The sequence below is a fragment of the Anser brachyrhynchus genome (assembly GCF_964034855.1).
Source record: "Anser brachyrhynchus genome assembly, chromosome: 2".
Taxonomy (NCBI): Eukaryota; Metazoa; Chordata; class Aves; order Anseriformes; family Anatidae; genus Anser; species Anser brachyrhynchus.
In genome coordinates, this window is record NC_137695.1 from 71328727 (window position 1) to 71356375 (window position 27649).

The 27649-nt window shown below is 38.6% G+C and overlaps 1 protein-coding gene across 14 annotated transcripts in view; it reads right to left on the reverse strand.

The window, feature by feature from the left end:
* Positions 1-27649, reverse strand: part of FARS2 (phenylalanyl-tRNA synthetase 2, mitochondrial) — a 264849-nt gene that overhangs the window by 115772 nt on the left and 121428 nt on the right. For all 14 annotated transcript variants that reach the window (XM_080581811.1, XM_080581810.1, XM_080581819.1 and 11 more), the window contains one exon: positions 2359-2519. In XM_080581811.1, the coding sequence (XP_080437937.1) occupies positions 2359-2519 (161 nt within the window). The remainder of the gene's footprint in view (positions 1-2358; positions 2520-27649) is intronic.

Sequence of the window (27649 nt, forward strand, 5' to 3'; positions counted from 1 at the left end):
GACAGAGTTAAAAAATATAAAGTAAGGATTAGGGAGAATTATTCTGCCAAAACTGAAAACAGGACTTCCAAGTGGAGTATGTGTGGGTTTTTTATGGGGTAGAAAGTAAGAAGGAAAGAAGGAAAGAAGGAAAGAAAATGGAAACAAATTAAAAGGGTACCGAGAAATGTTTGACACCAGTGGAAAAAAACACTTTCTGAAACATTGGCCAGATTCTTTCTTTAGAATGGAGAAAGAAGAGACTCAATTTATCTTTCCATCCCTATCCCACACTCCTTAATCCCCTAATCCTTCCACTTTTTCATTAGCCTATTTGTTGGGATATGACAACTGCCAGTGCATTAATGTGATAGAGCAACAGCTAATTGGCTGGTAACATTACTCCAGCTCTTCTCTATGGTCCAAGTTAGAGCACAGTTGCAACTGATAGCTCCTTTTCCTTGAAGAAACTGCATCACATCTCCTGAATCATGTTATTACTTCAAAATGTGTTTCAACCAACAAGGCTCAATTTCATGACTATCTCTACAACATCAAATAATCAGATTTCTAGGATGTAGAACTTCTCTCCTCATTCCAAGTTGAACCAATGCCAGTTGAAAACAACCCTGCTCAGCAAAAAGAAATGCTTAAAGACCTTGTCACCAGTCTCCTGTTGATGATGCAGTTAACAAGCAAAAAAGTGAAAGAACACATGCTGCTCAGCTAATGTTACCAAACAGCAGCAAGTGGAAAAAAAAATAGAGAAAGAAAGAAAGAGAGGAGGGAAAGAAAGAAAGAGAGGAGGGAAAGAAAGAAAAGAAGAACATTTCTATCACCTTCAGCTTCCTAAAAGCTGCTCTTTCCTCTGAGTTTACCATAGTAACCCACCCCTCTGTTACCTTCAGATTGGTTCACTACTCCTGACTTTATCTGAAGCTGAACATGAAAATGATACACAACCTAAAGCAGCAGTCACTCAGTCCTCTCTCTGGCTCACCTTCACCATCAGATCATTTCATCCTGACAATCTGAGCCTTCTCCCAAATACCCAATCTACCATTAATATTAGGTTGAGACTTTGATCCTCAATTTTAAAGAAAGCAAGAAATCTCATTTTAGTTCCATCAGAGATCAGACTGCAATCTATAAGCCAAGCCACAATCCATGTTTCTCAGGAGCAATGACAACCAGAAAGATACAGGCTGAAATGAAGGACACTTGAGCATCCTTTGTTGAAAAGAACAACATTCTGTAGAAGATGTGGGAAACCTACAGACAGACCCACCTTCAAGAAACATGGCAAAAGCTGCCTTCTTTCTGTAAGTGATAACTACGATCTGACTGCCCCATCACCAGCATCACAAAAGCAAAAAGAAAAAAAATCTAAACAACATTCTGACTCTATCAGAGAAGATGTGCCAGAACTGCTATGAACTCAAAAATGGATGCTGCTACTGATTTGCTGTAGAGACTGCTCAAATATCGTCTCAGCATTATCACTGTTGATTTCCCCTTTTATATTTTCAATTGTTAAAAAACATAATCAAGCTGTTCACAAAGCAAGGAAAATGGTAAAAGGCAGCAGCAATAAGCATTTTGACGCTTTAGTACTTCAGACGTTATCAGACATCTACACAGCTGTCAGCTCAACTCTCCCAAAGATGGGTGATAACAGCTGACTTAAGCCTTCCTGTGATGATACAGAAGAACATTATGGAAGTAACACTTCCACTCAATCCAGTTATGCTTGATTACTTTGCTACTACAAGAAGGAAGATAAGTTGCCAGCTTTGAAAGCAAGTGAAGCCTCAGGAGAGGAGTTACAAAAGAAACAGTAGTTGAACCTGCACTCCTCCCCCACTACCACTTGGAGGAAAGAGCCAACATATTGAAGACATTGGTGTGTGTTCACAAAGCATTTTGCTGATGTTAAACAGTGCAACTCACTTCAACGAACTCAGAGTGAAAACAAAAGGGGGTTATTGGGAATGTATTACAATATTTGAAGGGTTGGCATCAAACAGGTTTTTATAATGATAGAGAATTACAGCCCCAATTCAAGAATATACACAATTCAGACACAGGCCTAAATCAACCTCTATTCTGGACAGATTTAGAATTTAAATACAGGCTTAATTATTACTCAGAACAGAGATATTCACTGAGTATCAGCATCAACTCAGAACATTATCTGGCTGAAAAAATGTTATCAACAGCCATTTTTTTTGCAGTTTATCAGAGAATCATGATAGTTGAAAAGCTGTTGCTTTAAAACCTAATTTGTTAATGGCACAGAATTTTAATTGTATGATATTCTCTAGGGCTACATGGACGTCTTACTGACAGAAAATTATTTTCATATACACATTACTTTACCTGAAATTTTATTTTTTGGCAAATGTGAGGCACAATAAACTGCTTCAAGAAGCGTTCATCTTCACTCCAGAACAGTCGGATGTCAGGAATATCGTATAGGATCATGGCCAGCCTCTCCAAACCCAAGCCAAATGCCCAGCCAATTTTATCCTGAGCGCCAGCTGCAATAAACAAACAAACAAGATAAAAATTCAAAAGCTTAAGTTCACAACATGAAAAATTGCTGATAAAACGTTCACCTATCTCCCAAGAAAAGAAAAAAAGAAAGCTAGAATGGCAAAACAGAAAAGCCTGCAAGCAATTGGCAAATTAAAGACCTACAGGCTTATGGACACATCCCAAGCAGCAAGACTGGGCATATCACTGAGTCCAGGACTCAAAAGTGGCAATAAAGCTGCACGCTTTGCTCTCTGCGTCCAAAGTTTCAGAGTCTGAGAAATGCTGCAGAACATTACACAACACTTTACTATGCTCAGAGCTCAGCGCTTCATATCCAACTTGACTGTGTTTTACAAGACATGTAACCATGAATTTCCTGTTCAGGCTATTTCATGTGAGCTGACAGACCAGCCAAGCCTATGCAGCATTAACATCACTGTCAACATTTGAGAGGATCAAAATTGCCTCTTCTGAGGCACCTAGAAGAAGCAGGAAAATGGCCTTCAAGGCCCCGTCATGCTGGCATCACACCTCCAACCAGGGAGCTCCTGGGCTGCTGCCCCCAGGGAAAGCCACCGCCCCCCCACATACAAAAGTCTTTGTTACGCAGCACTAAATATAAAAAGACAAGAATATTTCATACAGAAGAGCTTTACAGATATTAATGATGCAACATTTCTGTCAGGAAATATTCATACCTTCTTAATTTACAGAGCAGGAACACTGAGTTATTAAACAGTGTTTTTTTTTTCAACATCAGGAACCACCTCCATGTTTAGGCATCATCCCACCAATTTTCAACAAAGCTGAGAGCCCAGCAGCTCTGCAAAGGCTCACAGCTTTTTCAAATTTAAACAAATGCCTTAATAAATGCACTTAGGCTGAAAGTGCACATGTGACAGGCTTGCCAGCAGAACCAGGGAGGTGATTGTCCCCTTGTACTCCGTTCTGGTGAAGCCATACCTTGAGTACTGTGTTCAGTACTCAGAAAGAGCAGTCAGGCATTGGAACAGGTTGCCCAGGGAAGTGGTGGCGTCACCATCCCTGGAGGTGTTCAAGGAAAGGTTGGTCCTGGTGCTTAGGGACATGGTTTAGTGGTGACATTGGTGGTGGGGGGATGGTTGGACCAGATGATCTTGGAGGTCTCTTCCAACCTTAATGATTCTGTGATTTCCCATCAGCACTAGCAGTGAGCTCCCAAGTCATATATCACTGTGCATCCCACAGCTATGTCATTAGACCAATGCTCTACCTGCCCCCCCCCACCCGCTCCAAGTATTAATTTTAGCAAATTTTTTGGAAGCTTTGAACTTCGCAAGTTCCCTACCATCAGTGAGGAGGCTGGAGGCAGAACTCTACTTTCTGACTCCCATCTCTTATCAGAAAGGAGACAAGAGTGCTCCCATTATTTGGGGATTGATGGTATTCTGGGGTACGCTGTCATGTTCAATGATGAGAGGGAACAGTTCAGAGCCCTGCTTAAATAACAGCAGGCATAACAAGTTTGGAAAAAGAGACACAGTCATCACTTTGAGTCTTTCAGTTAACCTGAACCTACTTATTTACCAGGTCCCCAGCAGAACCCAACTGTGCCTGATCTAGAACCTCAGAAGTATTGTGCTGCCACGTGAATTTAGTCAACTTTGTATCAGTACTCCCCAGAGCAGTCTGGATGTTCTGCCTTGTCCTTCCTAGTGTACTCACAGGTAAGACTTTGCACTTCCTGACATTTTAAAGCAGACAGCTTAAATATTGAACTGTGGAATTCCTGAGAAACAGAAGAGTGGGCACAAACTCAAGAGGTACCAGTTCATGTCCTCATGGCAGAGCTGCTTGAACTGATATGCTTAGACCAACCAACGGTCCCTGAGCTAACCTGACCCTATAATCCATGCAACATTATATGAAGAACTGCAATATTCCCCATTGTCAACTGAATTATTTATGGAGAAGAGATAGCCACTACACAGAATGTATTGAAAATTAATGACTGGGAAAGGTTTTAAGCTTCAATTAAGTGTAAACCATTAACTGTTTTTTTTTTTCCAAGCTGAAAATACTTTTTCTCTCCATACTCCTGTATAGAGAAAAAATTATATTCTTAAGACTAGAAAGAAGAGGAATAATTCACTGCAATGATGTTGCTTCCCCAAACGTCCAGCTTGTCTTTCTTAAGAGCATCAACTCACGAATCAGTAGCAAAACTCCTGTTCATACATGTATGGAAGTTTCTGCTGTCTGATTAACACAATCCATCCCCCTCCCTCAGGGCTAAGTAGATCAGCTGAAGCAATAGCTATGAGGGTTCTGAAAAAAACACTGCTGCATCCCCACAGGGGCATTCAATCAGACACCTAAAGATGCCAGGTTGAGCAACAGTGTTAGTTGTTTCATTGATGCTCATTTAAGTTAGTATGCATGACAGGGGTTGCTGATTCTCCTTCCCCACATTACTGATAATTACTCATAGATCTGAAAGAAACAAAATGTATATGACAGAAGATCAGCAGAATGGGTGCGTATTCTGTAAGGCAAAGCCTTACATTTAAGACTTGTGCTTTTAAATTATTTTGATACAAGAATGGTTTTCATTGTAACTCTTTTAGCTCACACTTTAACGTACAATATTCATACCTAATTGATTTGCTATGCATTTTAATTATGTAATGCATGTTTTCATTTTATATCAACTTTTTTTTTAGGAGGACTAGGTCACATTATACTACTTTGCATTATGTACCACACATACAAAATTTTACCCAGCTATCTGCCTAGGAGCTCAGAACACTGGCATCTGAGCTATGAATAAACACCTGTCTGCTGGGTGATCCTTATACAATTATCAGCCTTCAGAACACAAACTTCTCAAGTGCCAGAAGTCCATATCAGTGAAGAATTCCCCTCTCTTCAGACAGATGAAAGAAAAATGCAGACTATTGGAATTCCTCCTCAAATCAGCACTAACAAATAAATCTCCACTACGCCCCGCATCTTCATTTATTTTGCCTCTGGTCTCTTCTCCAACTTCCTGTTTGTAAACCTCCAAGTCAATGTAGCATTTAAGAATATAATTAACTTAAAACATTTTTAGAATTACCTTGGGGAACTCAACAAGACTAAAGCACAGTCCTGAATATTCTGATTGAAAATTAAAAGTTAAACGTGCAGCTAACTATTCTGGTGAGTGAGACCACTCCAAAACGTTTTATAGCATATATATTTTATATAGTTTGGATTTTGGCAAGTAGAACATGAAAAAGTTGAGCTAATGTGAGTCAACATGAAAGAATGAATGAACACAAGTAACTTTAAACATGACAGAAGTCAGGTTGAAGTTCCAACACAGAGACCTAGCCAAAGTGGCAGATTTCAGGGACCTGGTGAGGCAAATATAGCATCACTACTTGAAATAACGCAGCCCAGTGCAGAAAGCATTCCTGACAGTCAAGCTTTCCCCATCTAGCCCTAAAAGGTTTGTATGCTGCCAGGCTCCTGCTGCCTGGCTTGAAAAACTTGACTACCCACCAGAATAAAATTGCTGGAGGCATTGCATGTCAGGTGGCCAAAGATGGAAAAGGAAAGGATAAAACAATTTGACTGGCTTCCCACACTAGCAGATGACACAGTCCCATCTGACTGAAAAAGAAGGTTGGATCATTACAACTGTCTTACAAGGGAACCCATCTTCTTTGAGAAGTCACGTCTAAGTGTCCTGCTCCTAAGCTTTCAGACCAGAAGAATCAACGAACCTACTTAAATCTAGACCAATCAAGCCATTCTCCAAAAAACTTTGCTAAATGAAAGCTAATTTGATCAAACATATTTAATTCACAACTGAAATGCAAAAAAAAAATAAATAAGAAAATAAAATAAAGTCAAAGCAACATTTATTTGCTGATGTAATACCAATCTTCAAAGATAAAGCTAGAACTACAAGAGCACTCCATCATATTAATATCAACCACTTACTAACTGTCTGTGTCTTACAATACTATTACTAGTTTAAAGTACTTCAGCCAGGATGGGAAGCTTCATAATTCCTCATTGAGACATACACAGTCACCCACTAGAACTCATGGATTATATCCACTGAATCCTCAGAAATACCCACAGACAGAAATGTTGAACTTCACAAGAAGTAAGACATGACATTTTGTACTGTACAAGATTTTTAAGGCATATTTTGCAATATAGTGTTAGGAACAGGTTGACAAAACTTTTTTTTTTTTTTTTGTTATACACTTCAGTCATGCTTATTTTTATATCTATGCTGGCTTTTATTTAACAATTTTTGCAACTCCTGTAAAACTGCCAATAAGGAAATCTTACTTTCAACAGAGCCTAAATTGGGCCTTCAAATTGTTATACTCAGCAGTTACTGAGAAGTGAAAGAAATTAGATTTTGATCTTGGATTGAGCCAAGTCAGAAGCATCCAACAGCCTGCATACAAGGTGTTCTTCACAAAATGCCCAGAAAGGAACGTATCCAAAGTGGGTGTAGCTAAAAGCTGGGATGGGGTCTAGAAACAAATATCTGAATTTAGTCTCCTGCTTTCGGTCCAAACCATGTCTGTTACTGAAACAAATTCATGGCGGGTAGAGAGGTGAACAGATTCTCAAGGATACAGACACTACATATTATGTTTTATAAGACAAATCAGTGCTTTAAACTGAATTGAAAGTAATTTACAGACATAATGAAACCAGGCAGCCCCGAACACAGGCTCAACAACTGCACTGAATGAAGCACAGCATAAAGTATGGTCTTACAGTACACTGCTTTGATTCATCAATGGAAAACAGGGCAAGAGAAACCAAAATTCAAGGATATAGACTTCCTCCCACGCACGAATCAGAGAAAACAGGTGAAACAAAACCTTGGCCACAGCTGCTATCTAGCAATGCACAACACCTCCAAATGGGAAGTGTGCTTCACAAGCCTCAGTTGCAACCACATGCTCTTACCCTCTTCTCAGACATCTTTTTTGTTTACTTTCCCATGCAAAACAGTAACACTTCAGCCATCTCCAAACGGTACCTCAACTATTTGTTCTTATTCATTATCCTCAGCTTCCTTTGTCGTCTTCTCTATTTGCACATTCAGCAGTTGTACCTCAACAGATCACCAAAGAGCTCTCTACCTGAGCACTAGATTTTACTGTGAGTTCACACGAAACTTCAGACCTGAAACAAAGGCCTATGTCCACATTTGAGCTTTGTGTGGTTAATGGACATCTTAAGAACAAGGGTTTGAAAAAGAGCTCCTGCAAAATAAAGATTTGCTTATTATTATAGACTAAGAATGCATATTCTACATGATGGCCACAGCAATGAGGTAAACTATGTTTACCTGTATTAGAAAATCATTTAAAATTGTTTCCTACTTCAGATAGAACTCCCATATTTTGGGAGTCCAAGGTTTTATGCGGAGAAAAAAAACACGTATATAGTAAGGTGTGAGTCCAATAAAGAAGAGCTTATGGAAGTACAAGGTCAGGTGGCTTGGATATTAAGAAACTGAGGCCAAAAATCTTACTAAAGTTTCCTTCTGAACTGCTCTCTTCAGCAGAAGCAAAAATCAAAACTGTCATATTATTCTCTAACTCTGTTAAATTGATGTAGTCAGGCTCCCATGTCCAATCCAGTTTAAATTACCTTCTAAAATAAGGACTTGGCTTTCAGACTGTGCATGCAAAGTAAGCCACTCCTCAAGAACTCCAGAAAAGAAGTAAACATTCAATTATGCCTATTTTGCGGAAAAAAGAACTTATCTTTCTAAATCTCAAATGTGGAATAATTTTCCAACAATAATAGTCACTTTGAGACCACAGCTTTGTCTCCTGGGTCAGACTGATCTGTTCTGTTCACTTCACTTGAAAACTAAGCAAAAGAACTTTAAAGGCTTTGATTGAGTTTTTAATATTTATGTTTATTTTTGTTCCACAATCAAAATAGTTTGGTACATACTAAAGGAACAGCCTATTTTAAAAATTTCTATCAAGGGAAGCCATCCACTAGACTCAACTTTCTTTTAATATGTAATTAACACACATTTTACCATTTTTGCTAATATTCTATCAAGCCAAATAGCTTAGAGGAAAACATTTCTGGTCAGGAGAGATGGATGGCTAGAGTGGAGAAGGGCAGGAGAACGTGATTAGCAAGAGGAGGATTGAACAAACCAAAGAAGCAGCTTTTTTTTTTTTCACCTCAGTCTGTCATTTTTATTTTCCAGTTCTTTTGTCTTTCTGCTTCCGAAGTTATCAATTCCTCAGTCCTTCTCCCGGGCTCCTATCCATCTGTCTCTCTATGCCTGAGTCCACGTCTCTCATTCCAACAAATATTTCTAAGCACTCCCAACAGATTCAATGACAAAAACCACCATTAAACGGAATTTTTCTTAAAAATTCAGATATTTTTTTGACATTCATAACCACGCGCTGCTGTAAGGTTCAAGCTTTCAAATGATGAAAGATAAAGTATCCACTTAATTTCCAAGTGCAATGCAAGATATTAGTCATTAACTACAAACACTTACGGTATACGGTTTTTCTTTTTCTCTGTACTTTAGCTCACAGATCTGAAAAAATAACTTGCTTGGTTTTCTTTTTCTTTTCTTTTTTACTCTTTATAGAGAGATATCTCAAAACTGGACACCCTCCATGGAGGGCAGTACAATTTGCTTTCTTAATTTATGTCACAGACCACAAAAAAGAGTTGACTCCATGGGTTTATTTCCCCTGACATTGCCAGCAGGTTTCAGTACTGCTCTTTTTGTTCTGAGCATGTAAAACCAAATTCCATTTCCTTTCTTAATGCTATGTTCACTCAGGGAAAAGTTGAATTTTTGAGTTGTTGGGTCTTTTAATATCTTTAAGTACTCTTAAATCTCCTTAGACATTGTAGCCATATAGGTTTGAAAAAAATGTAAGTCATATAGAAATACACAAGGGACTGCCATTTGTTGGAAAAAATAAGTCTACAGTATAGTTCAAAAATTCAATTATGAATCTCATTTTTCGGGCTCATAAATACAGCTGGACAAATTCGCTCCATATATATTCACTGTCCCCAGATGAAAGTTTCTCCCCAAAAGTTCACCAATACCTACACTGACTGTTTAGCATCTTTAGAAATGGTCTTTTCTTTAAAAACAACTAGCAAAGCAAGGAACAACAACATAAATGTGATACAACCTTCAAGAGATCAAGACATTCCCAAAAGATATAGAGGCAGCAGTTTATATATACCACAGCACTGAATACTGTTTAGCTTCTGTTTGATATTGCTGTTCAAAAATCAGAACAGTCAGAACCCTTGTACATATCAAAAGGTTAGAAACTGTGTTCAGCTCCTAGCAGCACAGAGTCATGGTTACTCTGAAACTGCACAGTAAATTCAACTTCTACGTTCAGGGACTGACCTTGCATTTTGTGATTCTACAGTACCTATTCTAATAACGCCCCAGACTCCTGACTGGGGGTCCTTGGCTCTACATTTTCTGAAATTAACATAGAGATAAGGTTTACAAATTAACATCTATACTCTTCTGCCACAAACTCGTTCTTCAGAAAAAAATCAAAAAAGCCATGATTCACGTAGGCACCACCTGCCTTGTCGCTAGGATTGGATTCTGAAGGTCCCAAGTACACACAACTCATTTATTTCCAAAACTGCAGCAGACAAGATGAAGCTAAATGTATCATCATATAGCACAGGCTGAATAATCTTTGATCAGAAGCATTAAAGACAATTCTCCTTTCTTACCACAGAACTACTCCACCGCTCCTGTGCTACAATGATTCCAAAGGCTTTTCTTGCTGATATCTCATAGAGAGATTGGCTTTCCAAGCCATGCCTGTTTATTGATCTCCTGTCTAAAAAAAATTCAACCACAGAGTATTATTGGTTAAAATAATTTCTGTCAATAGGTTTCATGTTATCCAAAGATACGGATGAGCTTTAAATATATAATTACAGGAAGTAAGTAGTACATGAGATCGTACACTCCGAGAGAATGATGTAGGTGCATAGGGTCCTCCTGAACTTGTCTCTACGTTACTCCTGAATATAATCCTTCCAGCTGGCATATGACCACTTGCAAATATCTGTCTGCACCTATAAAACACCTATGGATGTTTAACTAGTCTCACATACAGTCTGCACACAGAGCATGGTTAAAGCAGAACGCATACAGCTATAGCAATAATGGACATTTCAGGAAACTCTTGGTTCTGTATCTTGGGAAAAGGCATAGTGAGCCACGGCCTGCTCTTTTGCCTGAGTCTGAAATCTCCTCTATTTCTTCTCACATATTCCCAGCAACAGTAAGATGGAGCAACACTTGCACTTAAAAATAAATTTCTTTAGTCTGTAGTGTACGGCTTGGCTTCCGTGTGGCCACGATCCTTTGAACTGCGCGTTGTGGGAAAGTACTCAAGTTCTGCCTAATCCAATGCCTGTCCAGCAACATGGTGGGGTCCTGCTGTAATTCCCAGCACTCTTCTGAGGCAGGAATTGATGGGTTACATTCAAGACAAAACAATTCTCCCTCTTATTCAGTCCATCCTTTGAAATTATACCAGCTCACTAACAACTTGATGGCTACTAATCTGTTTTTCTTACATTTTGGGATGCTTTCAGGAGAAAGTAGAGAGGTCTGTAAAATGCATAGGATATCTGCAAGAAGATGCTGAGCAGAAGCATCATTCTAGGGGATGCCTTCAGCTTCTTCACCAGTACACGTTGCTAGGTATCTGGTCTAAGTCGGTCTCTTGAACTCTACTGTAAATGGGGAATGAGAAACGCAAATGGCAATTCTTTATCGTAAGACATGTATGGATAAAGCACTTAACTTCTAGACAGGTAAACCAGATGAGATGAACTGGACCCCATGTTTCAATTTTAGCTTGAATTCTTACCATGAAATAAGCATTCCTGTATGATTACGGGACAGAGAACAATAATCCTGCATGTCAGAATAATCACCACACATTAACTTCTCTTTTGGATTTCTCTCTCAGATTTCTTTTAGTTAGTTTCATGATTTTTAGCAACCTTTCATGATTTAGGAACTCATGTGACACAAATACAATAGAAATTACATTTTGAATACTTTCTTGTCCTTCTCTCCCTCTTCTTGCACTCCACAAAGTGCCTATCGCCACTTTTTAAAAGATAGTGTAATGTATTTCATCGGCTTATCTCATTCACCAGTAATACTACAGGACCACAGCCAGACCAACACGCTCTTCTTGCTTACCAGTATAATACTTAGTTACAGACTAATTTTAACCCACCATCTCCATATAAAGCAGGTGAAAATAAAACAGTGAACTGAGAGGAAGCAACTGTTGTTCTTCGAAGTTCAGATAAACTTTTTTCCCCTCTAATTTCTAATTCATATGAAATTCTTGAGCGATGGCAGCAGCACGTCTATTTCTGAAAAACAATGTTTTCCTAAAAAGCAGCACAAATTGTATTACACTTTGGTTTGAAGGAGTTGCATAGAATACAGTCTTAGCAGCTTCTCTACTATTAGTAGTTGAGGAAATGTAACATTACGAAATCTCATGTTAATAAAGTAAAAATTACACAAGAAAAGCTTAATAAAAACAACGTAACACACAAGGAGAGGTTTTACTTGAGGCCCTTGAAATAATTTGTGGAAGCACCTTAGTTGTACATTTTGCACAGGCTTCTTGTCCACTCTTGTCACGAAGCTGGCAAGGCATGTAAAGGATAACAGAAACAGACGCAGAACCAAAAAAATATACAAGTGAAGCAGATTACGCTCTGCAATTCTTTCTAGCAAAATGGCATGACTACAGGAACACTATAATAAATGAAATCAATAGGAAAGGAAAAGAATCCTACAAGAACTTGCTTTTCCCTCAGGGACTAATATCTTGACAAGATTCCACTGCTGTCCTTATACCTTCAAAATGAAATTCATATGTAGTCTTTCAATGTACACTTCTAAATCTCCCTTTTATGCTATCTCTCTCTAATAACATTTCCTAGCAAAGTGTATCAATAGCAAAACATCCCATTTCACATGCAAGGCAGTTTTCCCAGGGATGACAGGCAACCAGGGAAGTACATGCTTTTGCTAAAATGAAAACTAAAATCTTGATTTATTAGACAACAACAATGCAACCCCAAAATATAGTTTTTAGACAACAGCAATATGCCCACAACAGAGTGAACTTGTAAAACTTGTTTTTCTTATAAAACTGGATGAGATTCTTCTTAATGATGTACCTTTTCATCAGGAAAGCACATCTGCATCAGCACAATTTCAGCAGCAGCAGCAAGTTGGTTCTGCTGGAATCAAGTGCATCAATGGCAAACCTACACTGGCCAACCTCTCCGATGCTGGGCTGGGGAGTGACACACGCACAGGTTGTGTGCTGCACTAAATTACTGATATATTGATAATGTCCAGTTGGTACCACACACACGTGCCCATGTAAACATAACAGCATCCCACAGATGAGCTCTTGATGCATTACTGGAGTTACAGCTGGTGAGGAGTGGTACTGCTAACTACCAGGAATGAAGGGAATGCTCACTGCAAAGGGATGTCCTGCAGGATAACCCCATAACAACCCTCTCCCTAGGTATATGTACAGAACAGAGTAGAGAACAGTTCACTCTTACACCAGGACCAACAGCACAAACCAGAACAGTTTATTTGCTTTTGAAGGAGTAGGGAATTTCCCCAGAAAACACATTCAAAGAAGGCAAAGACTGCAATTTAAAGAGCTCCAACTTTAACAACTGCCTGAAAAAATCATGATTCTCCCACTATGGTCATAGAACCCCCCACTTATATCTAATATTTCGTATGTGTAATAATTAAATAGGTATATAAACACAGAATTACTCTACAAAGCTTGTAATTATATTGCACTGATGACTCATAAGAACATGATAGTATACAACAGAGTATCTCCATTTTACAGTTTTCATTTTAAAACGAGAAAATGGCACACACAAGTGAGCCTTAATACAATACTTGTTTTTTCAATGAAACATTCAGATATTCTGAAATGCTAGAATTAAGGTTGCCTGAGGAATACTAAGTTGCCCTCATCTTAGAAATACGTTAACTATGCAGTCTTCAGTGAGACATTCAAATATTAATCTTTCCACAAGACCTTGTTCTGTTCAGCATAGAGAAGAGGCAGCAGTTAGTGATGACTGCTTGCGTTCCTTGCATTGCTGAATTATGGAACCACAGGATCATAAATGGCTTGGGTGCAGTATAGCACCTCTCTCGTTGGTGGCTCCTCTATCACTTGGAGAAGGAAGTTATCACCAACACATTCCAGGAACCTTCTGGATTGCTTATGCCCTGCTGTGCTGTCCCTCCAACAGATAGCAGGGTGGATGAAGTCCCCCTTGAGGACTAAGACTTGTGAATGTGAATCCAGGTGTACATGTACCCCAGATTACTCACATATTGAGCAGAATTCAAAATGAGCTCTTGAAGACATTATTGTTTGATGAGCTTCCCAAAGCAGCACTCAGTTACATAATATTTGAATTTTTGAAAAATATTAAGGATTTTTTTTCCACGTCTCGGTGAGCTGAGAAAGTATTGCTATCTCTTGTATTGCAGATTAGGAATTTGGGCAGGGAAACTTTAAGATCAAAAGCGCCTATTAATTCTGCTCCCAATCTGAGATACCTGGGACCCGACGGCTCTGAGCATTGAGCATTACATAGTTTTTAGCATGTTCAAAGTATAGTTCCCTATTACTACAGCTGCAGCTGTGAGAGGACTCAATACTTCTGCAAATCAGTCCCCAGTCTCAAGTCAGGCACTGAGACAGCAAAAAGCCCACAGGTAGTGGCCACATATGAAAAGACTGAGACAGGAGATGTTCCATCACTATCTAGGAACGTTTTTTGCTCAGGAAAGAACAGAAGTCTTAGCAGCGTTCACATGCATGGCACTGTCCTTTTTTGCTGTCCTTTAAACCATCCATTTCATGATTTCCACCTATAGCCCCAGTGAGGCAGAAGCTTGCAAGGGCAGCATCCTTCACCCAGCACTCCCAACTCATACATAGTTTTTGCTACAATGAAGATGTGCAATGGAGGTGAAAGGTTATTGCTTTGCTTATGGGGTATTTTAATTCAGTGCTAAAATATTTAAATAAATTAACAGAGAAGACTACTCATCAACCTTTCTTTCTGGAGGAATGAATATATTAATAAAAACCATTTATCTTGCTCTGTTGAAAAGATGTAATTTAAACCCCTTATAAAGAGATTCTTTTCTCAAAATAAAAGTCTCTAACTAAAAGTTCTCTAACTAATGTTCCTTTAAAATGGTTGGTAATTACTTTGTTGTTATGCACTGAACTTAATTCTGGGGTACCACTAAATGCACTGAACTTAATTCTGGGGTACCACTAACTGCCACTTAAAGAAATGAATGATAAATGAAATGTTAGACTCACTAATTCTATAATTCCTACGTAATGACAATTAATTAAATACTATTTTGCATGGGGAACATTTTAAAGTGCTAGATAAAGGGGCTCCTGTGATTTTAAGATTTACTCTCATGATCAAATTGTATCTCTTTCAGCTATCAGAAATAGAATTAAAAGAAGATTCTTCTTAAAAAAATAAATCTAAAGGTAGTTCTTAATTACATCTTGTTTCTTTTACGTATTGAAAGTTGGCAGCAATTGCTATAGAAACTCCTAACTGCGTTAACGTTTGCCCTGCACTCAGTTAGAGAAGTTCATGTTAAACACCAGTCCCACTTGTCTGGAGAATCTGAAAAATATTAACATTAGTTTTAGTGGATAGATACTAATTGGATTGTTGTTTTGTCACTGTGTAAATTTTCAGAAAGAAATAACAAGTCAATAGAAATTGTTTCTTCTTGACTTTCTCCACCCCCTTTTTTTTATTATTATTATTCTTAAACAGCCATATGAAGTTTCTTAATCTTTTTATTCAACTGTATACATTTATTTTTATTTTCTTTTAAGGTAGAAAGGATAAGGGTTTTCATTTTTGTGTTTTTGTTTTGATTTTGTTAGTTTCCTACTTTTCATTCTACTCTCATGGACGTTTTCTAAGTTGTTATCTCAACTAACCTGTTCAGTATTTAAGGCAAATAAGATCAGGTTTCCAGCACTAAGCACATTAAGAGCTCTATCACCTCCTCGAGCTGAAAACAGGACAAAAATGCAATGACAGAGGGGCCAGCTTTCAGCAGCTGATTCATCTTGTAAAGAAATGACATCTCAATACACATAATCTATTTATGTCCACATACCCACTGAACGTGCCGAATAACTATTTGTAAATACAAGTTATGTCAGCACAGTTAAGGACAGAAACTGAATCTGCCCAAATCCTATTACTTGCTCTGCACTCCAGCACTTGGAACACCCTTCCCTCTGGTGGGTTACAGCTCTTGGTAACAGCGGAGAAAGAGCAAACCCAGGATCATTTTTAAAAAAGGTGGCACGGCCAACTCTAGGAATACTCTGCTTCCCTCCTGAAAGCAAACAAAGAGTGTACACAAACGCACACAGCATGGGAAACAAGCAGGAAAAATGAGAAGTCTAAGCACAATTGCAGAGTCATGACCTGACAAGGATTACAGCCATAGTAGAAGAACTTACTTGACTGCGGTGCTAGAGTGATGGATGGATGCAGGCTTCTTTTAGAGATTTATGACTTGACTGAACAAAGCCCTGGAAAACCTGCATCTGCCTGGACTTGCTTTGATCTGGACCACAGACATATGGGATGTCCCCTTCAGCCTACAAGATCAGTTCATGGTGTTTCTTTATTATTATTATTATTACCAAAAAAAAACCAAAAACACCTCAATCACATGTACTCATCCATTTAAGTATATTGCAATGGGATACTTACAGGGAAAAAATACACTTATGGGATTTTATGGGTTTCCACAGGTTAGTAAAGATACAAGATACCCATCTACACAAGATACTAAGTTTTGCATAGGATTAGCTAACAAGGTAAACTGCTAAGGTTCACACCAAATAACATCTATGCAATCCCTGGGAATCCTGTAAAACAGTATTCTTTGCTTTCTTTCCTAAGATCCCTATTTGAATTTTACATTAATATTTTGGAAAGCAGAAACCTGATAGGCATATGATACTTAACATCATAATCCTGATATAAATCATCAGCCATTCCAATCAACTAGATTCCAATGAAAACAAACAAAAACTCCTCAGACAAAAGGTCCTCTCATTTGTTCAGCAACCACTGCCCTGACTTTGATGCCATAATTTCATTAATGTTCTGGTTGGGAAACTCTCACATCACTGACGGTATCTAGATTTCCACTATGAAAAAAATGAGCATGAAAAGATGTGTCCTAACATATAGTAAAAAACAAATTAGAGATCTTTGGAAGATGCACTACCAAAAAAGGCAAAGCAATGCATCCTTCTCTGGCTAAATTCCCTTGACATTTTTATTATCTTGTTATTATAATCTGTAAGGAGGAAAAAAAAATATATAAGCCTGTAAAGGTACCTGAATACACATTAGCAATGCCACATTCATATATTTATTTGTTAACGGGAAGCTGGCCATTTCTATACTATGCAATGAGTTTGGATTGAAGTTAAACATGAGAATTAGTAGCAGTCATCAGATGAACACATAAGTACATAAAACCAGTTAAACCAAAGGGGATTACATGCTGCAACTCCTCCATTACTAATATGGGATTCGAAAATTGATAATGCCAAGGAGAAAACTGCCCTACAAGGAGATCTCACCATCTGGCTTATCTCAAACCCAGAGGGAATTAAACAATAAAAGATAATAATTTCCCAACAGCAATGCAGCAGTGCAGAGTGGAGGACAAGAACCAGCCAGAGCCTACAGAGACCAGCATTTTTTACAGCAAGGTTCTTCATATTTTCCTGCAAACATTAACCCTTAGGGAAACACTATGAAATAAGGCTATGATTAACCTTATCTTAGAAATGATGAAACTTGAAATGTACCAGTTATTTCCTCACAGAAACCAAATCATTAGCTAAGTAAATAATACAGCTCAGAATTGGTTTCTAGAACTGATATGTGAATCATGAAAACACACTTCAACAGAAGTTTGTGTGCTCTATGCCAACTTTGCAAAGCTTTTGAACTTCCAAATGTATTAAATTCTACATCACAATGCTACAGAGAGAATTTTAATTAGACAGCTTTAAATTACTTCACCTAATCAATTACCTACTCATCCTGTTTGTGAGGAATTCGTTACAACAAACCAAAAAAAAAGTAGGAATCCAGAATATGTGTTTAAGTTTCTTAAATAGCCTGTTTTATCAAAAGACACCGACTATAAATCTTCCTTACTCTGTAACTCAAGATCAGCCATATAGGAATAAGTTATACTTGATAAAAACATGGCATTGCAAGTGTGCAGTATATTGTATGTGTGGGATAATAAGTGTTATCATATTTCGCCTTGTCAGTTAGCTGATTTGTGTTTGCAGTTAGAAAGAATGCTAGAAACAAATACATGCAATACTTGGCTATCACACTTGTCTACTGTAGGTTTTTCTGCACGTTTCTCTGTTACAAATATCACCAGCCATGAGGCAGAACAGCGAGATGGACCACTGATCAGCTGTAACACAGATCTTGCTAACTTTCCTTTTATTTCTTTTTTATTAGCATACTTTAAAAATACAGATATCTGTAAAAATGCAAAATACTATAAAATCATAATAGTTGCATTGGCATGACTTGGTATTAGAATGTTAGAAATTCAACAATTTCATCAAAATTTCATTTTCCTTGTCAGCTCCTAGGATGTATTATGCACCAGTTGCATATAATTACACAATGTTTTTAGCTTCTAAGCACTGTTTTCATCATGGTTGCCTTCTTTCCTGGACAATTAAAAATGTCATTAGCCATTTAAATACAACCAGATCAATCAAGGTGTCCTCAGATAATTATCACAAGAAGTCTGGAGATGCATTTAACATAAGCTTTCTTTCTACAGAATATATGTTATTCCTCTAAGCCAGATATGATCTGCTCTACAACATAGTGATGCTTGAGTGAAAGTAAATCCTTCGTACTTCTTGGTGTCATGACAGAAATAGAAGTTCTTCTACCAAACTCTAAGAAAGAACAACCATCAAGTGCAGATTTCAGTAGATATTCATTTTGAGTCCTCCCAAATCAGAAGTGATGTGGTTTTGGTTGGGACAGAGTTTATTTTCTTTGTAGAGGCTCACACAATGCTGTGGTTTGGATTTTTGGTGAAGATAGTGCTGATGTTTTTAGTTGCTGCAGAGCAGCATTTGCACAGAGCCAAGGGCTTTTCTGCTTCTTGTGCTGCCTCACCAGCAAGGAGGCTGGGGCTGCACAAGAAGCTGGGAGGGGACGGAACAAGGCGAGCTGGCCCAAACTGGCCGAAGGGATGTCCCGTATCATCATGTGGCGCTGTGCTGAACAATAAAGGTGGGGTGAAGGAGGAAGGGGAGGACATTCAGAGTGATGGCGTTTGTCTTTCCAAGAAATCTTTATGCATGATGAGCCCTGATTTCCTGGGAGTGGCTGAACACCTGCCTGCCGATGGGACATATCAAATGGATTCCTTGGCTTGCTTTACTTGCATGTGCAGCTTGTGCTTTATCTAGTAAATTGTCCTTATCTCAACCCACAAGCTCTTGTACTTTTACCTCTCCAATTCTCTCCCCATCCCATGAGGAGAGAGTAAGCAAGGGGCTGGGTGGTGCTGAGCCACTTGCCAGGATAAACCACAACAAAAAAAAATAGGTCTTGCTTACCTAGAAATGGCAATTAAAATTAATATAGGAAAGGGGGAAAAAATTATAGAAAAGTTTAAATATTCATTCTGGATTTAAAATAAATTCTCTCCATACCTGTGCAAGGGTACCTGGAATCAGATATTAATAGAGCTCTGGATTTATACGAAGAAGCTCTAATCTGAAACAGGCTTGTACTTTCTGTGCACTCAGCTGGCCAGATCACCAAGCACAAGATGGAAAACAGAAGGAGAGGTAAAAAGGGAGGGGTCGGGGGGGGAAGCAACACTTGCACAGACTGGACTGCTTAACATGCTCAGCTGGTGTGAATTAGTACAAAAGCTCCTCCAACATCAGTGAAGTTGTGCCAACTTAGACCAGATGAGATCTAAGCTGTTGTTAGCCAAGTAGCAAAAGGAAAAAAAAAAAAAACCAAAACACATTAGGCCCAGTTATTATTTATTCTAATTTCCATGCACGTGCACACAAAAATGCATCACTGGCTTCACCACTGTTATTCTTCATTTACTTTATTAGTAGATGAATCATGAGTATAGCATTTCCATGGGTTTGCTCACAAACATATAATGACTGCACAACTGCTTGAGCTATGTAACATTTCAGAATAGATTAAATTCACCTTATTTCAGATTCCATAAAAAAAAAAAAAAAGGGCAAAGAAAGTTGGGCCAGGAAAAGCAGGAGGATGCCTGCCAAGCTGTAGTCTTCATTAGAAGCCACATGACTGGCTTTGGAAAACTTCATTCTTAGAGAAGTCAAGAAAATTCAAGTGTTGTAAACACAAAGAGCAAACCGAGAAAGCAGAACCAGGCCAGTGCCAACCTCCTTCCCCAACGTGGGGAGATGGAAGGAAGTTTGGACCACCATCTGTCCTTTGTTGCTGTCTTCCCAATGTGCAGTGGTGTCCAGCCATTGCGCAGTCCTGTGCAGCTGATACTCACCTAATCACAGCACAGCGAGGAAGCTGAACTCAGTCAAACTGCTAGTCAGGTTGCTCATTCCTTGCTTTAGATTTAGCCAGTATTTACTAAACACTCAGACAATCCTTTTGGGCAAACAAAACAGCCCTTTCCTCTCTGTGCTTTGCAGCCAGAGAAACTTCAGGGATGTCTGTGTGATGCACAAAGGCCGAAGGCTCACAGGCCACCTCCTGACCAAGCTATCCCAGCTGCCAGTTCTGGTCTAGTCAGGTCAACAGGGAGCTCCAGGAAGAATCACAGAATGGTTTGGGTTGGAAGGCACCTTAAAGATCACCCAGTTCCAACCCCCTTGCCATGGGCAGGGGCACCTCCCACTAGGCTGGGTTGCCCAAAGAATAATTTATCCTACTTCTTTCTGGCCAAGGTGAATATTTCAGCCACTGCTTGTGGCTGACATATCTTAAGGCACTTTAATATTTACTCATTTGCCAAGATTGCAGAATCCTCCCACTTCTTCCAGTGACTCAAAAGCCAGTGTGTTATTCATCAATTTTCTGTTCCTACCACTAATCTCAAAATAAATTCATCGCTACATCAGTTTTATTAGAGTAGCTTAACTTAGCAGATCTGCCACCTACTACCACAGAATCTCAATTGTGTCCTGATCATCACAAATTTTTGACCTCAAAATTCAGTCACACAGACATGCTATGATAAGAAAACTACAAAGTCTGCCTGTATCGATCTTTTGTCTTTGAATCCACATAGTTCAAGAAAGGAAGGCAGAAGAATTTGCACAACTGCACTTCAAGTAACACATGGATAATTATTAAGATATATTGTTCTCTGCCCTTAAACTGCTCTGTTTCCAGTGACCATGCAGACAGCCAAAAAAAAACCAGAAAGGCTACCCATGTAAAAACTTACTGACAAAAAAACTTCCAAGAGACTACATACAAATATTCCCTACTCCTCCCAGCTACCACTGAAAAGACAAATTCTGTCTCATATAAGTTGTAAAGCTACTCTGCTTGCCCATGTGTGCCAAAATGGCACACAGTGTTAGGAGATGATTAAAAAGGGAAAAATGACATTACATTGCAGGAAGAGTGCTGATGATACCAAGTTTGATCCTGTTTGACTGAGGCAAGAAACATAAACCGGGGTCATCAACATCACTGTGGAGCTCTACTATATATTTGCCATGGTTGATGAACCTGATCAATAAAGATTTAAAAGTATCCCAAAAGCTTAGAGGCTTACAGTGGTCTCTTAAGGTCGCATGAGCGTAGGTTTCACATGTGAAATAAAGGCACGAGGTTATCATTCAAATTGTTAAATGGTGCCTGTCAAAAAAAAAGCCAGGCCTGATTACTTCAACGACGGCAGCCAAATCCATCTGGCGCTCAGTGACCATCTCAGAAAGCACTCACAACTTCAGAGGACTGAGTTACTACAGCACATCCTCAAGATCTATGCACAGAATCATTACTAATCAGCTTTTATTTCATAATAAGCAGTTTATTTCATAAGCAGTTTTCTTTGGCCTTCCACCTTAAAGTTCAACTGAGTGACAACAATGGTTTGTTACTGAATTCAGAATAAAATGGTGCTCATCTGGCACTTCCAAAGCCAAAGGTTAACTCTCTGCACCCAGAGCCATCCTCTTTCTCATCCTGCAAGATCTGATTTTACTGTTCAATAAAGTGTCTTCTAACAGCTGTGCACTGGGGGAGCACAGACACAACAAATAACAACTGCACCTGGCAGCAGCTCTGCTTTCACATGCCTCACAGTTTCAAAATTCAGTAGATCTGTACAGTGCCCAGCAACTGGCCATCACTGAAACCGATGATGTTTTAAGCAGGGGAGCTGCAGAAACCTTGCAGGAATTGGACCATCACAATTCAGTTATCAGGCATAACAACAGAACTGATCACAGCAGAACACAGAAACATCAAAGCACCCAGAGGGAATTCTCTGAAGAACCTCTTTGCAACACACAATCACAGAGGGACCCTGGAGGTCATCTGGTCCAACCCCCCTGTTCAGGCAGGTAGAGCCACTTGCCCAAGACTAGGTCCTATTGAGTGGTATCTCCACAGAGTGACACGTCAATAATTTGCCGATGAACTGTCTAGTATACGTTGTCCTTTTTTTTGAAGTAACAGTGAAGAAGCCAAAATAGACAAAACATTGAAGACGACAGCTTTCTCCATGCCTGTTGAAAATGGTAAATCTCACAGAGTAATCCCTGCCTTCTGGCTTGGACTGAGAATGAGGTGGGAAAATATATCCATGCAAGCTACTGTTCTGGACTGCAATGGAAACACAATGGAAAAGACATTTGAAAATAATGAACGGCAATGTAAAAAGCAAGCATGTGAATGCACACACACTGTTGGAAAAAGCCTCAAATCCCTCCTAGGGATCTTCAGCTGTTTGGGGTTCCACATGGACAACACAAAGTGATCACAGCTCTCCATGGACCTTGTCTGATATCTTAAGATTTTCATCTTTCAGAAAAGATCCTTTAAGCAATAAAGGGTCTGTAACAACTCTGTTATTTAGGAACTCTGAAAAACATTCCAATAAGATGGCAAAAGAAAAAATTTCATTTTATGAAAGGCCTTGATAGCAGCCAAAAGCAAAGTATAACTCTACATGACTCCCAGCTGCTCATCCATAGCAGCACAAAAGAATAGAAAAGAGAATGGTTTTTTTTGTTGTTGTCGTTGTTTTCTGTTTGTTTTAATCTGTCCTTCCTGGCAGAAAGCACACAAGCTAATGTTTCAAAAGAATAAACAACATCTGTTTGGGGTGGGGTACCTTAAAAAAAAAAGTCATGAGCCATCCCGCAGAAAACCAAACTACACAGATTTATAAGAGACCATGCTAAATGTATGTTGATTATTTGCTTAATACATCTGGAATGTATTTCCTCATTTATTCAATAGGGTTTTTTCCACAAAGAAAGATCTTCCACAGGGACTCATAAACGCAGTAATATTTTAGGAAGTTACTATTACACTAAGAACAGTAGAGATTGTCTTGCATTTTCTTGTTCACAGTTTTATAATTAACAAAGTAGAAATGTAGGCCGTTATGTTTGATGGAAGTTTCCCCAGAGAGATCAAATAATCCAAAGCAGCAGCAGCTTTCTACAGTTCTGAATATAATTAGAAGAGTCAATTTCTTTTTACGGTGTAAACAGTCAGAGTTAAGTAGATGGGGCTCAGCGGTTGCTGCTTCGTTCATAAGGGCACCTGCAAGAAAGTCAAGCTGCCCTCTGCCACACCTGTAAAGTATTACTGTTAATTCATGTCACAATAACAAATGCATGTTTACAGGTAGGGGCACTTTATCATCAACTTTACAATGCTGAATCTGGAATCAGTACTGCAAATTGAAGGGCAGGTCATCAGGACAGCAAGGACCAAACAAATTTCTCCACAGAAATACAGTTCTTACAAAATTTGACTCTATTGTAAATAAATAAATAAATAACATAAAAAAATCTCTGCTATGCTTAGTGGAGCTGAGTGTTACTCACAAGTGTGATCACATACACACAACAATGCACCTTTATATATTTACATATAGATAGACACATATATATCACACAAAGACACACCACCTTTCTGAACCAATATCTTCAGAGTTATAAAGAAAAAGCTCTAAGCCCAAGAGGCTGGTTAGAGTAAAGCATGCTGATGGAACAAAAGATTTTCACTCGAGGGTAAAGCTGAGCAGAGGTATCATAGAAAACAACAGCTCAGGACAAGTACAGTACAATACTGGAAGAGCAGCCTGCAGTAGAACGCCAAGGCAGGAGAGACAACAAGCATCTCCTCTCTTTTCCTGGTGGCCTAACAGAATGCCGCACCAGACTGTGCCTTTGGCCCTTAGGGTACAAACTGTGGCTGCTATAAAGCAAGAAAGCGGTGCCAGCATTTCTGTCAGTGCTCCAGGGAGCACAACACACAAGACCAACATCAAAGACGCCCAAATTCTGCTATGGTTGTGTACCCCACCAAAGCTCCTCTCAGCCTGTAACTCCTCAACAAGATTAAATTTACTATATTAGCCATACACAGCTAAAAAGCTTCTTGTTATTCCTCATCACTACAACTACCTCTTGCGGAGAAAAAAAGTCTTCCTATACAAATTGTTTCTATGCTCTTAATACCCTTCCACCTCAACACCTCATCACCTGCCCACCTGCTGACTTCTGCACTTTTGTCCCCAGGATCCACCTCACCTGGAAACAACCCACTCTCTGGAGAGGGGTGGTGGCTGTTAGCAGCACACATCAGAAGCATGAGCATCTGGCAGCTATAAATCAACATTTATCATTTTGCATGGTCCTTTTACTCTTTGTAAACCAGGTACAATATCGAAATTGGAGATGGGTAGTTAACTCACTTCTTTTTGATGATGTTGCATGACAGCTATCAAGACCTCTGTGATTTTCAAACACAAGCCTGTCTTTACCACTACATTATACATTATCCCCAGAAACACACGTAAAGCTTAGCAGTATGCTTTTCAAAATGCATTACAACAGATTTCAAAAAGGATAAACGCCTCTTGTTCACATTGCTTTCAAAGGAAGTGTTGCTATCTGGTGCCTCTGAAACAAGAATCCATTAATTATGGGGACCAGCATTAGGAATTAAAGAGTGAAAGTATGGCCCTCTGAGCAATACCTATGAAATCAAGAGCAGGTAAGAACTACATAAGATTTTTTTTACATAAATATGTAATATATACATAAATATGTATACGCATTTATTTATACAAATATGTAAGAACTACATATTTACTAGTTGTAAGAACTACAACAAGGTTCTAGTGATGTGTGTCCATTAATGTCCAATGTAGTTGCACTGCCATTATCATTAAGACTGTTGTTCATTACTCATTTACTACTACTACTTTTTTTTTTAATAACCAAGATTATCACCACACAACATACACAATACGCAAGTTATTCCATGACTTTATTCTGTTGGAAATGAAAGAAACGTGTATGATGTATGACTGTTCATTTCTCCTGTGACTCTTGCATGGAAAGTAGCTGTAAAAACAAATTATGCATACTAGAACAACAATCTACCTGAGCTAAACTCATAGGAATAGGAAGATACATGCTGGTAAATTCGCAGACCTCCTCTGGGCTATGAATCTTTGTTGTTTCAGATCATGACAGGCTTCATTACAAAGAAAGATATTCTGATTATTTTCTTTCTTTCTTTTTTTTTTTTTTTTTTTTTAAGTGTCAAGAGAATGCTGGCAATTCTACACTAATTTGACAAATTAACCTTTTCTACATTTTTTGTTTTCTTTAGCACATCTTAATTTTAATAAACTTCTACCTTACAAACCTGCAGTTTAAAACTTATTTAGCAAGCCCGCCCCATGAATGCCTCAACAGCCCACTCATGATTTAATCAGATTTTAGGAAAAGTTTGATGCATGCCTAAACATACGCATTTTGGTCAGGCATGATAGACCAGAATTGACTTGTCTGGGGGAAACCCTGTAAAACAGAAGTGATATTGGGCAGTAAATCAGAGATGAGTGTAAAGTATGGTAATGGGACTCTGCCTTGATCCCACTCTTCAGACCAAATGTCATGGGTAAGTAGAAGAAAGGACTATGCTTTCATAGGCTTTGCCTCACTCGCTCTCTTCTTCAGCAACACAATCCCCCTGTTGTCTTTGAGATTCATTCAGGACACTGGCAATGGAGAAGGGTGCACCTATCAGGCAAGAAATACGATTTTTGCAAGCAGTCTTCTGTTGATCCCAAAGATCACATGTTCAAAGGTCTCCTTTTCCCCAAGTACTCTAGAAGAAACACACTGAAATTTCAGGTACTGTTTTGTTCTGCAAAAGAATATGCTTTTGGAGAAAAAAGCAATGGAGGTAAGTAATCATCACGTTTGCCCTTTTTTTATTTAATAGGGAATATCTGTGAGCAAAACTTTTGATTATGGCACAGTGTGCTTGCATCATCTGTGAATGTGTCACTGCATGCAATTATGCTTCTGAAACAGCATGAATAAGTAACACAGGAGGATAATAGAGTATTCAGCAAACACGTAAGGAGACCATCACATTAAATTCTGATTCATCTGGGAAGGAACTATGCTACACTGAAAAGCATAATTATGCATTTTGTCTTAATTAAATGTGCTCTTAATAGTATAACAGAAAGTGTCTACGTACTTTTCTTGGCAGTGGCTACACCCATAATACAGAGTTAGAACTAACGTGCCCTACCTGCCAAGTAAAAAGTTCAGTAAATTTGGTCTTTTTGTTAACTCGTTAATTACAATTACACTGTTTTTGAAAATTTTACCACGTAATAAATACAAACAATGACAACCTATGCAATAGGTGAAAAGTATACAGATCCAGTGGTCACTCATACAGGTCAGTCAATTTGAGCATGTTGAGTACATGACATGAACAAGCACATATTTAATAAGAACACACACCACAAACTTTGCATATAAGCATTTGCTAAGATGAGGACTGAAATCTTTCTCAAACCCTCAGGGCATTTTCATTTTCCCCCAGGGACTACAACATAGCAAATCTATTACAAGCATTTTAACCAATATTTGCTTGAAAAACTGACAAATGCCATTTTGGTGGGATTCAAGAAATGATTTCACTACTCCAGCATCCTACAAAACTGTCATACAATACCAATTCTGTCCATTGGTTGTGTCAAATTTTTAAACATCTCTCTGTTCTGACTGGATAGTACTACTGCATTCTACAGAAAAAGGTTAGTCAGGTCAGATTTCAAAGATGACCAGCTCTTCAGATAATCTGAAGCTTCAAGCAGTGGAGAACAGAGACTGTGAAAGAGTGTAGCCTGCAAAATAAAACCCTTTGTTGGGAATTCAAAGCCTTTTTTCGGTAAGAAAAAATACAAGAGAACACATTCTTTAAATATACATTTAGCCTCTTGGCCTTATTCCACAAAACTGCTCTTCAGCACCAAGAACACAGCCAATAATTTGTTGTTATAGACTGACTTTTCTCGTATCATTTTGCTTTTGAACTTCTAAAATGATATTAAAACAGCACAAAATATAGTCCCACTTCATGTAGTCTGTTTCATTTTTGGAACATAAATACTAAAAATAGACTTAACCAGAATTACATTACCGCAGGGAAAAAAAAAAAGGGAAAAAAAAACAAATAATCAAAATGTCAAAACAAACACGTCTGTACATTTGGGGCATTGATTGAGAATTTGCACAGCTGATCCATCAATGATGTCTGAAACAAATTGCCTGAAGAAAAACATCAATTTCAAAATCAACAGGAAAATGGTTTTATAATTATGCATAATCATAAA